This window comes from Scyliorhinus canicula, chromosome 9 (genome assembly GCF_902713615.1).
Source record: "Scyliorhinus canicula chromosome 9, sScyCan1.1, whole genome shotgun sequence".
NCBI lineage: Eukaryota > Metazoa > Chordata > Chondrichthyes > Carcharhiniformes > Scyliorhinidae > Scyliorhinus > Scyliorhinus canicula.
In genome coordinates, this window is record NC_052154.1 from 105,693,162 (window position 1) to 105,705,946 (window position 12,785).

The following is a 12,785-nucleotide window of genomic DNA, read 5'->3' on the forward strand; positions in this document are numbered from 1 at the left end:
CCCGCCCGCCGATCAGTGGGCCCTGATCGCGGGCCAGGCCACCGTGGGGGCAACCCCGGGGTCAGATCGCCCCGCGCCCCGCTCCCCGGGGCCCGCTCCCACCGCCTGCTCCCACCGGCACCAGAGGTGCTTTAAACCACATTGCCGGGAGAGGCTTGACAGCAGCGGGACTTTGGGCCGGAGAATCGCCGCGGGGGGGCCCGCCGACTGACGTGGGGGGCCCACCGACCGACGCGGCGCGATTTCCCACCCCCACCGATTCTCAGGTGGCGTAGAATTCTTCTTGCCAAATCTAACAGCCTGCTTTTAACCTCTGTCCATAAGGTACTGCGTGTGACCGTCTCCATCCCCAAAAACTTTTGAGCCTCTGAAAGAGCCATTGTCCACAACACACTGCCCACTTGAACTAGAATACTACACCTGAAAAGCAACCACAATATGCTCACACCTCAATGTCTTTAAGTTCAATAAGCCAATCCAATAGATAGACTTTTCTCTGCCTCGAGCTCCCAATTTGTTATGGGCCAGTGTTCAGAGAACCCCAAAGTGTATCATGGAGTTCACCTGACCCATAACTTTTAATAGATTGTGGTATGGGGAGCACACAACCCACTCTACAGGTGTGGTGCAGCAGAAATGGAAAAGTATTTTTTCAAGGAAAACAATGTTTATTCTATGAACTTAAGTTAACCTTTTTAAAACAAACAGTGAACATCTGAGCAACCATTAATTCAAATACTACCCCCAAAGAGTACAACACTAATTTGTACTGTCCTTTTAACATTCAGAAGACTTACAAAAAAGTAAGTGCTGCTGTTGGTTTTCTAAATAAAAGGAATTCTGGTGAAGGGACTTCTATGTCCGTGGACTTATTACAGCAATGTCCAGACTTGGGCTGACAAGTGTCAAGTAACATTCACAAAACACAAGTGTCAGGCAATGATTATATCCAACAAGGAGAATCTAACCATCTCCTCTTGACATTCAATGGCATTACCACCACTGAATCACCACCTTGAATCTTCTCGGGGTTTTCATTGATCAGAAACTTAACTGGACCAGCCAGCCAAATACTGTGGCCACAGGAACATTTCGAGGCTGGGAATCCTGCGGCGAGCAACTCATATCCTGACTCCCAAATGTCTATCCACCATTTACAAGGCACAAAGTCAGGAGTGTGATAGAATACTCTCCACTTGCCTCGATGATTGCAGCTCCAACAACACTCAAGAAGCTCAACACCCAGTAGCCCAGTAGTAATGGGGAAACATCTCCCCCCACATAAGTAATGGAGAACCCCTGCACCCCCCCCCCCCCCCACCCACGCACACACATACACAGGCAGCGTGACAACTCATCCCCCACTCCTCCCCAGGCAAACCCTCCATCACAAGTACCAGGGCAACCCTCCCTTACCCCCTCCCCACACATGCAACAAGGCAGGCAAATTCTCCCCCCACAAACAAGATTTGATACAATCGTCCTTGAATACTACATGGGCAGCACGGTAGCATGGTGGTTAGCATAAATGCTTCACAGCTCCAGGGTCCCAGGTTCAATTCCCGGCTGGGTCACTGTCTGTGTGGAGTCTGCACGTCCTCCCCGTGTGTGCGTGGGTTTCCTCCGGGTGCTCCGGTTTCCTCCCACAGTCCAAAGATGTGCGGGTTAGGTGGATTGGCCATGCTAAATTGCCCGTAGTGTCCTAATAGTAAGGTTAAGGGGGGAGTTGTTGGGTTACGGGTATGGGGTGGATACGTGGGTTTGAGTAGGGTGATCATTGCTCGGCACAACATCGAGGGCCGAAGGGCCTGTTCTGTGCTGTACTGTTCTATGTACCATCAAGGATAAAGCAGCCCACTTGATTGCCACCCCATCCATAATCTTAAATATTTACTCTCTCAGCCACTGATGCTCAGTGGCAGTAGTGTGTACCATCTACAAGACGCACTCCAGCAATTCATCAAGGGTCCATCGATAGAGCCTTCCAAACCTGCAACCTCAAACATCTAGAAGGACAAGGGCACTAGACGCATGAGAATATCACCATCTGCAACTTTATCTCCAAGTCAAACATCATTATGGTTTGTATTGTTGTTCCTTCAGAGTAATTGGTGGCAATTTTGCACCTGCATTTTGCCTTGAGCATCAATGGACTTGCGAGAATCTGAAAACAAAAATCTTACCTGCCAAAGGGCTAAGTCAAGGAGCGTAGCCACAGGCGGGCCCTCTTGAGAGCCTCATTGGGGGTTTACCCTTATGTGTTGGGAGGGTGGGGAAGGACGATTGTATCAAATCTTGTTTGTGGGGGGAGAATTTGCCTGCCTTGTTGCATGTGTGGGGAGGGGGTAAGGGAGGGTTGCCCTGGTACTTGTGATGGAGGGTTTGCCTGGGGAGGAGTGGGGGATGAGTTGTCACGCTGCCTGTGTATGTGTGGGCGTGGGTGGGGGGGGGGGGGGGTGGGTGCAGGGGTTCTCCATTACTTATGTGGGGGGAGATGTTTCCCCATTACTACTGGGCTACTGGGAAAGGTTTGCCCCTTTGCCTGTGCGGCGGGGAGGGGGGGGGCGCGGGCGGATGATGAGATGATTGTATAATTCCTATTATGGCGGAAGGCGAGGACAATCGATCGGAGAAATCCCACTGGCGTAATAGCGGTTTTAGGATGTCCATGGGATTCGCCGCCCCCAGCATTGTTCCTACCCCAAAAGAATGGTGCAGAAAATCTCCCCCAAAATGTTATCTGTTAATCTCAAGATACTACCAGACACTCAAAAGATTTTTGTTTTACTCATTCATGCATTCCCTCATATTTGATGTAACTATAATCCATCATTAAGGGCATTTAAATGGTCATTAGATAAACATATGGATGATAAGGGAATAGCTTTAGAGTGGTTTCATAGGTCGGCGCAACCTGCGCTGTAATGTTCTATGTTCTATCATTGAACATTCTCCTACCTTTAAATAAAGTAATCAGCCTTATCTCATTGACATTTTCTCTCACCTTTAATTGAATTGAATTAAAGCGCTTGATAATTTTTAACTTTTTCAGTTCTGATGCTTGTAAAATTAATTTCTGTTCATACATGCATACTTCCTCCATTGAAGAGTTCAAGATTATGCCAGGTATGATGTAAGGCCTTTTAGCTAAAGATAAAAAGCATCGCTGTTGTAATAAAGTTGAAAGGGCCTGGGCATAACAGAGGGTTACACGTAAGGAAATTAATTACCTTATAATGTGCATGTGCTTATAATTCCCCTCAATATTTTCTATAAACAAATTCTGCATTTAGAATATGAATTCCTGCCCTAATGACACTGGCCCCAGGCAGTCTTAATCTATAAACACCACGGGCTGGATTCTTCATTTGCTGCCGCCAAAATCGTGAAATGCGATTGGATGGAGAAGAGCTTCCAACGCGAAAATTGCGATTGCCGCCGGTTTGACAGAAAATTGAGATGCTCCGTCACCCCAAAAATGGCATAAATGCGGCACTTGTCGCGTGGGCTGAAAGTACAGAACTCATATCATTAGCGGGCCTGACACCCAGTGCACCGGGCATTCCGCTATTCACCGTCTCCAATGGGCCAATTTCCCGATGGCGTTGTGAATCTGGCGCTCTGGCTGCTCAGTGAGAGAGAGGAGGTAGGAAATGGTGTGGAGTGACGGCGGACTGCCGGTTTCTGGGGCCAGCCTGCCCCCCAAAACGTCCGACCCATCGGCTGCTCCTACCTCCACCTGTTGTACCGGATGCGATGTGTGGTACGCACCAGATAGTGTCCCTGGAGCCTCTCTGCTAATAGAACAGTACAGCACAGAACAGGCCCTTCGGCCCTCGATGTTGTGCCGAGCAATGATCACCCTACTTAAACCCACGTAACCCGTATACCCGTAACCCAACAATCCCCCATTAACCTTACACTACGGGCAATTTAGCATGGCCAATCCACCTAACCCACACATCTTTGGACTGTGGGAGGAAACCGGAGCACCCGGAGGAAACCCACGCACACACGGGGAGGACGTGCAGACTCCACACAGACAGTGACCCAGCCGGGAATCGAACCTGGGACCCTGGAGCTGTGAAGCATTGATGCTAACCACCATGCTACCGTGAGGCCCCAAATGTGCCCAACGGAGGTGATAGTATCTGAGATAGTGGAGGGAGTTGGAGACAGCTGTGATGGAAAGTCAGTGTACTCCTCTGACCCAAGCTCCGGAGTCTCCTGAGTCTCGGGCAGAGGGCTGGTGTTTGGGCTGCTGTCCCTGGCAATGCTTGGCCGCCTGGGGGGCACCGGCTCTGGCACTGGCTGAGAGGGAGGTAGGATGTGCGTGAGGTGGGGAGGGGGGAGTGTGGTGGGGGGGATGAAGAGGTGAGTGAGTCGAAGGGGAGTGAGTAGGGGTGAAGGGGGTGCCCACACATGTATCATGGGGATCTGCAACTGAGCAGGGTCTCACTTGCTTGTCCGCCGCTGACCTCTGATGCATGCAGCACAGGGGTTGGGTTGTTGATGGCATCAGTGGCCAGGACAAGCGGCTTTTGCAGCTGGAATGAGTGCTGGCGTAGCTGGTTTCCTTTAGTGGGTTTCGGCTGTCCCCCGGGGGGAGGGGCCGAGTTACAGGTGTGTTGGGGGGGGTTAGTGTTGCCTACTCACCCTGGCCATCCGGAGGAGGTTGTGAAGTTTCTTCCTGCACTGGATGCCGGTCCGGATGACGTTGCTGACCGCGTCTGCTACCTGCGCCGCAGGCATGGAGAACGGCGGCACCTGGCGGCCTTCCTCCCTTGCCGGGGTACAGGATCATCCTTCTCTCCTCCAGGAGGGTCACCAGCTCAGCATCCCTGAACCATGGCGCTGCTCTTCTTCCAGCCATCTTGTTGACAGTGATGGTGTGTGTGGGGGGATGGATCGTTTAACTGCGGCTGCGGCGTATGAGCCTCATGTGCGGCAATCACGGATCCGGCGAATCCGGCGCCGTTTCGCATGGAACCGGTTGTGTTTCATGTGGTGATGGTGCTAGCTCATTTAGAGTTGCTGAATCAGTGCAGTTGTTGCGCCATTTTGCTGTCATAAAACACCACTCTTTCCACGTCGGCGTCAGCACTTAGTCTCAGAAACGGAGAATCCAGCCCCATAGCTGACTTGCTAGTATCCTAAAATTTGTTTTATTTTCTTTATATTTGGTTTAAACCTGCATTATGTAGGAGATCCAGGTATAGAGACAAATTTGAAAAATACCTGGGCTGGGATTCTCCAAAAACGCGGCAAAGAGTTGATGCCAGCGTAAACACCGGAGTGTTTCACGCCGGGTTCAACGGGCCTCTTGGCTCAGTGATTCTGCAGCCCACAGGGGGCCAGCATGGTGCTGGAGTGCTTCACGCAGCTCCGGCTGTTGATACGGGCCCAGCACTCCGGCCACGGGTCCACGCAGGTGCAGGGCATCCATTTTCACACCGGCCCCAGTGCAACATGGCGGAGACCTACAGCGGCCTAGCGCAGAAGAATATAAGCCCACCCCGGAATGCGCACACCCGCTGATCGGTTGCCCCCAATCCCTATTGGCTATTGTAGAGGCCCCTCCCTGGAGTCTGATCCCTCCCCCCCCCCCCCCCCCCCCCCCCACCAGGACAGCCCCCGCAGCCGCGACACTGATCTCCTGCCAGGTAAAACCATACGGGAACCATGCTGGCAGGACCCGTGGAACTCGGCGGGAACTTGGCCGGTCGCCTGCGGAGAATCGCCGCCGGGGCCTTTTTCAACCGTCCCCGACCGGTGCCGCGTTGACCGTGCGCGTGTGACTGGCGGCGATTCTCCGGTCACCGGAGAATCGCATCTCGCCATTGGACCCGATCGTGGGCAATCTCCGATCCCGCGCTGATCGCGATTTGGGCTCGGAGAATCCCGCCCCTTGTTGCAAAATTACTCACGAGAACGAACCTTGTGATCTGGACATCAACGAACTGTTTACCTGTGTCAAAATAATAATCTGTTACAAAAACAATTCATAAAATTAGAAACCTAAGTGTCAAGTTTCATTGTATTTGATTCACTTCTTACCACGTTTTCACCAGCAAACAAAGTGCTTATCAGGGAGAAGCGCAACGCTACGCCTAAGGTAAAATCCATCTTCTGTTGTTCTCTCTGCAGCCACCTTATAGAAATATGCAAAAGATCATGATCGAAAACTATTTTCAAAGATGAACTGCATACATCAATTATGAAAGAAATTCCATGGCAAAAAATGTATGGCTTTTTTTCATGATTACTAAACAATGACAAAAAATGCAATGGTTTATTTATTTTATGTATTTTACTTTAGAGTACAGAAACCTGCTACTTGGTGTTGACGTTTCTCATGAACCCTCTCTCACTCACCTGTTCAACATATCCTTCTATTCTCTTCTCCCTTGTGTTTTTACCTAGCTTGTCCTCACACGAGTTATGCTACTTGCGTCAGGCACTGGTAGCAAGTTCCATATTACAGGAATTTCTGAGTAAGTAAATTTCTTCTAAATTACTCATTAGATTTATTGTTGACTACCTTAGATTTATGGACTCAAGATTTTGAGTCCCTTAAAAATCGAAACACCTTTTCCATATAGATCGTTTCCAACTATTCATAATGTTAAAGACCTCTATCAGGTTTAACTCTTAGGGCTGGATTCTCTGTTCCATAGTCTTTGTGCTCCTGCCAGTGGAAAGTCAGATCAAGTTTGTGCAGCTGCTAGGAGCACAGGCAAGGAGCAATTCATTGTATGCCAATGGCAATGTGCATCCCAAGTCCCGAATCCCCAGGTGTCTGATTCACTGGAATTGGAAAGCCCATTGAGAGACTGATAAGCTGGAGCAGCTGTTGAGCACCTCATGCAGCCCACACTGCAGCTGGCAGGGTGGCAGCTAAAACACATGCTCCCAGGTTTCTGGATGGCGAGACAAACAGGATGTTGAAGGCCGTCGAGGAGAGGAGAAACAGCAACCAGGTATAATGAACAAAGCCTGGGAGGATGTGCCAGAGGCAGTGAGTGCTGGCAGCCTCACCAAGGGAGCCTGCATGCAATGCAGGAAAAAGATGAACAACCTCCTTCTCCCCTGAAGAAAGGCCATAGAACTCACAGGATAGGCCTAGGAAAGGGCAGTTCAGCATACAGCGAGGAAGTAAAAGTCCAGTGCAACTCAGATGTCCTATCTCAAATGAGTTCATCCTCGCCCACAGCCCTGTCCTTCCAAGATCTGACCCAGTGTGTTTTGTCTTTCAGCATACCCATCAGAGGAGGCTGGGCTCTCTGGGTTCGCTGCCCCTCATCCAGAACCTCAGAACATGCATGCACCCCAGAGCATAACTCCAGGGAAGACACCGACTCCTTGATACTGTTTTCATCTGCACCATCAACCATCATAGAGACTGAGATGAGGAGGAACTACTTGCAAAGGGCGGTGAATTTGTTAAACTCGCTGCCCCATAGTGTGGTGGAATCTGAGTCATTAAATGGTTTCAAAAAGGAAATAGATATATTTCGGATTCAAGGCAATAGGGATATGGGGAACAGGTAAGGAGGTGGATTTGACACCAGGAAGAGATCAGACATGATCTGATTGAATGGTGGAGCAGGCTCGAAGGGCTCAATTGCCTACTTCTGCTCCTAATTTCTGTGTTCCAAAGTTCCTGTGACTATCACCATGGCGAGAATTATTAATGGTCAGGCTTCTGGGTCACCTAGTGGGTACCACACACATGTTGTAGCCTATCAGTTGGAGGCAGAGACTCGAGAGGGAGCGGGCGGTCAGCGATCTGCTAATGTTAAAGACCTCTATCAGGTTAACTCTCAGGGTGAAATTGTCAGCACAGAAACACTGTTGCAGATGAAGATTCAGAGCCAGCATCTACAGGAGGGGGGGTCTCAGAAACCTTCCAGTGCCTGCAAGAACAACTTGAGGAGTTCAATCACCTTCAAGTACAGGGAAGTAGCATCCAGGCCAAAAACTGAAAGGGTAGCATCTGCGGTGGAAGACCTGGTGAAAGAGGTCAGAGTGATGTGCCAGGACGTCCAAAGCTTGGGGCGCACTCTGCTGTCCATGGCTTAGGGCAGGGCAGTGGAGCCCTTCCACAGGCATACGTGTCCTGGGTGCAGATAGATATTGCTACGGTGCTCTAGAGCTTGGCCCATTCACAAAGGACTGAGAGCATCGAGAGCATTGGCTGGGCGCTGACTGACCTTAACCAGTCAGAGAGGGACATGTCACAGTCACAGATGGACATGACTGAGGCAATGAAGGGTGTGACACACTCGCTGAAGAACATAACCCAGTCATAGGGCTCCATAGCTGAGGGCATCAACACCATGGTTCAGACGAGGGCGGACCTCCAGACTGGCAGGGGCAAATGACGGTGAGAGTTCTGGAGCTCAACCCAGCTTTCCCTCCATTCCTTGGAATATTCCGGGGCCAGTGAGGGAGGAAGTGATGGTGCCCACACTGATACTTCACCCCTTTGGAATCACCCCCACCTGACGCTAGCGCATCTGCTGGGCAGTGGACAGAACAGGGAAATACATTGACACTTGTGACATCTGAACGTTGGCCAGGCTCCCCAGAGGATGCCAGCCAAGGGCATTGCAGGGCAAAGGGCAGGACCAATCAGCAGGCGACCTCCACTCATGATGTGCTGTCGAGGGTAACACCTAGAAGGAGTGGTAGAACATGAAAGATTTGAAAGATAGTCAACATATAAGTTGGCAGGGGTGTAGTCAGTTGAATATAGTCAGCGGGAGGAGACACAATTTGTAAATATGCACCATCTAAACATTTTTGAACCACCAGTCCGATCTGCCTCTCACCTCTGACCCACTGGTTGGAAGGATGGGCTGGGGCTGGGTGTTGGGCTGGTGGAAGATGAGGAGGTGACTGCTTCTCAGGACACCTCAGACACATGAATGTCCCATATGCATACACCATCACCTAAAAGTGACAGTCCATGGGAGTCGCAGTGTGAGACTTCCAAGTGTGGCATCATCCCCAGTGAATGAGCCCAATCCATTCAGCATCTCCCATCAACCCACTCTCTCCTCCAAGGTCTGGGGGCTGATGAGGAGTCCCCTTCATATAATCAGGGATCATTCTGGCAGATGGAGGTATGTTATCTAAAAGACAGGAGTCAGACTTTGTTTGAGGAGCACCAGAGCTCATTTCACAGCGAGTTGTCATCATTTTCTGTACCGCAGAAATGACCCGTTGATACTCCCATCCCAGGCCCAACACCCCGTTGTGAAGCTGAGATGACTTTTGGAGAGGAGGGGAGAGCTGTGGTCATGAGAATTTGGGGTGAAAGGTGAAAGGAAAGGAGGGGTGAAAGACTCAGGATACAATGGGGTGAAAGGCCAAGAGGTGGTTTGGTTGAGGTTGATGGCGCTTTGGTTTCATTTTCAGAAAATTGGGAGGTGATCAGGTTGTTTCTGGTGCAACGGCCCTGAATGAATCGTTCGGCAGCCTGTCAAGCTAGATCAGGGTGCTTGTCTGGCTCCTCCTGGACACCATCCTCATCTGATGAGGCCTGCCATTCTTCACCCTCCTAGGGCAAGATGCCCCGCTGCTGATCAATGTTGTGCAGGACGTAATAGGCTACCATCATGTACAAGGCCCTCTGATGGCTGTATTGGAGAGCCCCATCAGAGCAGTCCAGACAGCGGAAGCACATCTTCAGAAGCCCAAACACCACTCGAATACACTCTTAGTTGCTGAGTGAGCGTCATTATAATGCCTTGGTCTGGGGCCTTCACACAGGTGTCGTCAACCATGATCTCAGTGGGTAGACTTTATCGTCCACTAGTCAACCCCTCACCTGAGTGAGTGCATCAAAAGCGCTGGGAACCTCCGAGTGAGCCAGGATGTAAATGTTGTGTGTGCTGCCTCGGTATCGTGCACAGACATTCATGATGTGCAGCTGGTGATTGCACACCAACTGCATGTTCAGGGAGTGGAAGCCCTTCCTGTTAATGAAGGGAACCTCCTGCCGATCCGGTGTTCTGAGGACGACATGTGTGCTGTCAAAAACCTCCTGGACCTGGGGCATGCCAACCATGGCAGCAAATCCAGCAGCCTGGGCATTCTGGTGGGCCTGGTCCAGGTTAAAGTGGATGTAGATAGCTGCCCAGGCGCAAAGGGCATCTGTGACATCTCAGATGCACCTGAGCTTGGATGTCAACAAGATGGCTGGAAGGAGAGCACGGCCATGGTTCAGGGACGCTGAGCTGGAGACCCTCCTGGATGCTGTGGTGGAGAGAAGGATGACCCTGTACCCCAGCCTGGGAGGAAGGCCATTAGCACCTCCGTCCGCCGTGCCTGGGCACAGGTGGCTGATGTGGTCAGCGCTGTTGGCTACGTTGTCCGGACAGTCATCCAGTGCAGGAAGAAACTGCACGACCTCCTCAGGGCGGCCAGGGTGAGTAGGTAGTCCTGTGCCCCTGGCACCAACCCTCCTCCCCCCCACACACATGTAACCCGGAACCCCCCTGCCCCACATCCCACAGTCCCCTCGCCCCACCCCCCCCCCCCCACCCAATCCCATGGCCCCCCATCCCGCTGTCTAACTATACATGTTGTCTTGTGTCTTACAGGACCTGCCGGAGATGGGACCGGTCCATCCGGAGCGCCCCCCCCCCCCCCCCCCCCCCCCTCAGCCTGTGCCAGAGCCGTTGCTCTCCAGGCGGCCGAGCACTGACAGGGAAAGCAGCCCGAACACCAGCCCTCTGCCCGAGATTCAGGAGCCTCTGGAGTTCGGGCCGAAGGAGGACACTGACTTGCCGTCACAGCTGTCTCCAACACCCTTCACTATCTCAAAGACTGTCATCTCGTTTGGGCACTTTAGTGAAGAGGCTCTTGGGACACTATTTGGTGCGTGCCACACATCGCATCCAGTGCAGCAGGTGGGGGTAGGAGCAGCCAAGGGTCTGAACGGTCGGAGGGCAGGCCGGTCCCAGAAACCAGCTGCCGCCCAGATGTGTCCCGGGCTCCTGGAAGATCCAGTCTCACCCACAGTGGCGATGCAGTCAGACAACCAGGGACTACAGGAGTGGATGACGGCCGGCTTCCAATACCTGAAGGAGCAGATGGTGGCGTCCATCCGCGTACAGGGGGTAGTGCCGGTCATGCGTGCCACCCAGGCCGACATCGTACAGGTGACGTCCGCAGTGGAGGCAATGGGGACGGATATGTGTCAGTGTGCCCAAGGCCTGGGGCATTCTGTGCAGATGGGGGCCGAGGCCCAGGACAGTGCTGCCCTCTCACAGGCAGCCATGTGCCAGAGCCACCTGGACAGCGCAGTGGCGCTCCTAAGCGTGGCCAGTCACAGCAGGTCATTGCTGAGAACATCGGCGGCATTACTCAGGTGCTCGCCGGCGAGGCGCAGACTCAGAAGAAGGTGGCCCACACCCAGAGGAATGTGGCCTGGACACTGGACGATATGGTCTACACCCAGAGGGACATGGCCCGGTCACTGGCTGATGTGGCATGGACCCTCAGTGTGGTGTCCCAGACACAGATAGTCCACTCCCTGTGCTCCTTGGCCAGGAACGTGCTGAAGCTGGTCGAGACCAGAGAGGGCCTCCAGGACAGGCAGCACCAGGTGGTGAGTGGGCCTCAAGGGGTGGCCTCGCTCACACCCCTGTCCCATGGAGTAGCCGGGAGCCATCGGGCACCCCAAGGGAAGATGAGGTACTGGGGCCCGTGCCGATGACTCCTACAGGGAAAGTGCCGGAACAGCACAGCACCTCGGTCTCCCCAACCCCCCCCCCCCCCCGTCCCTGGTGCGTCCAGTGGGCGTAGCGGGCAGGACAGGGCGGCACCACACCACCCGGGACATCCGAGCAGCACCGGGCCCATCTTGGCCGTGTCACCCCAGGTGACCTGCGCCAACGGGGATCCTTGTCGCATGGCACGTGTCACAGCAGGCACACAGTCGTGGCCAAGGAGAACAGGGAGTGGACCATCTGTGTCTGGGACACCACACTGAGGGTCCGTGCCACATCGGCCAGTGACCGGGCCACGTCCCTCTGGTTGTAGACCATATCATCCAGTGTCCAGGCTGATGCGCCATCAATCAAACGCGAGACGAGTTGCTGTACAAAAGTTAGGCTTTAATAAGCTAGAACTTAGCCCTGCGGTCGACTACAGTAAATGGACGACCGCCAGGTGTTCTGACTATTTATACCTCGGTCTGGAGGCGTGGTTAACTCAACCTCTCGACAAATCGCAGAGCCGTCACATGACTGGTCTCAACCAAACGGTCGAGAGGCACATGACCGACCAGGGCCAATGGTAAGCCGGTGTTCTCCACCAATGGCAGACAGCTATGCAAATCATACCACCCCATTCACCCCTTGCGGAGAAAGAAGCCGGGGGGGGGGGGGAGGTATCAACGAGAGCCGGGGGGGGGGGGGGGGGGGGAGGAGAACTGGTGGTATGAGTAGCAGCCGGGGAAGGGATAGAGAACAAAGATTTTCTCTTCTTTTCTTTTATTACATTTTTTTTTGGCTTCTCACTGGCCCAGACAATTAACAATAGTACACAAAGTCCCAACAAAGTCCATGGAGCTGTTGTAATTTAAATCGATTCGATCAGTCTTTTCGTGGCCCGTGACGTTCTGGCAGACCGCTGCAGTGGAGTAGGTGACGTCGGTTCAGCCGATGGTGGTGGTTCCGCTGACGTCCTGGAGTCCGGGAGCGATGGTCCTTGAACAGTCTCCGTCACCCGAGCTGGCTGTGGAGACGCCATGGATGGGGAAGGGGTGGCCT

The 12,785-nt window shown here is 52.7% G+C and overlaps 1 protein-coding gene across 4 annotated transcripts in view; it reads right to left on the reverse strand.

Moving 5' to 3' along the window:
• The window catches only part of LOC119971591 (astacin-like metalloendopeptidase), a 377,078-nt gene that overhangs the window by 337,465 nt on the left and 26,828 nt on the right, over positions 1-12,785 (reverse strand). For 3 of the 4 annotated variants that reach the window (XM_038807364.1, XM_038807366.1, XM_038807363.1), the window contains exons 2-3: positions 6,058-6,151; positions 5,938-5,968 (exon numbers count right to left, since the gene is read on the reverse strand). In XM_038807364.1, the coding sequence (XP_038663292.1) occupies positions 5,938-5,968; positions 6,058-6,126 (100 nt within the window). In that variant the 5' untranslated portion in view covers positions 6,127-6,151. The remainder of the gene's footprint in view (positions 1-5,937; positions 5,969-6,057; positions 6,152-12,785) is intronic. The other variant, XM_038807365.1, reaches the window with a different exon arrangement.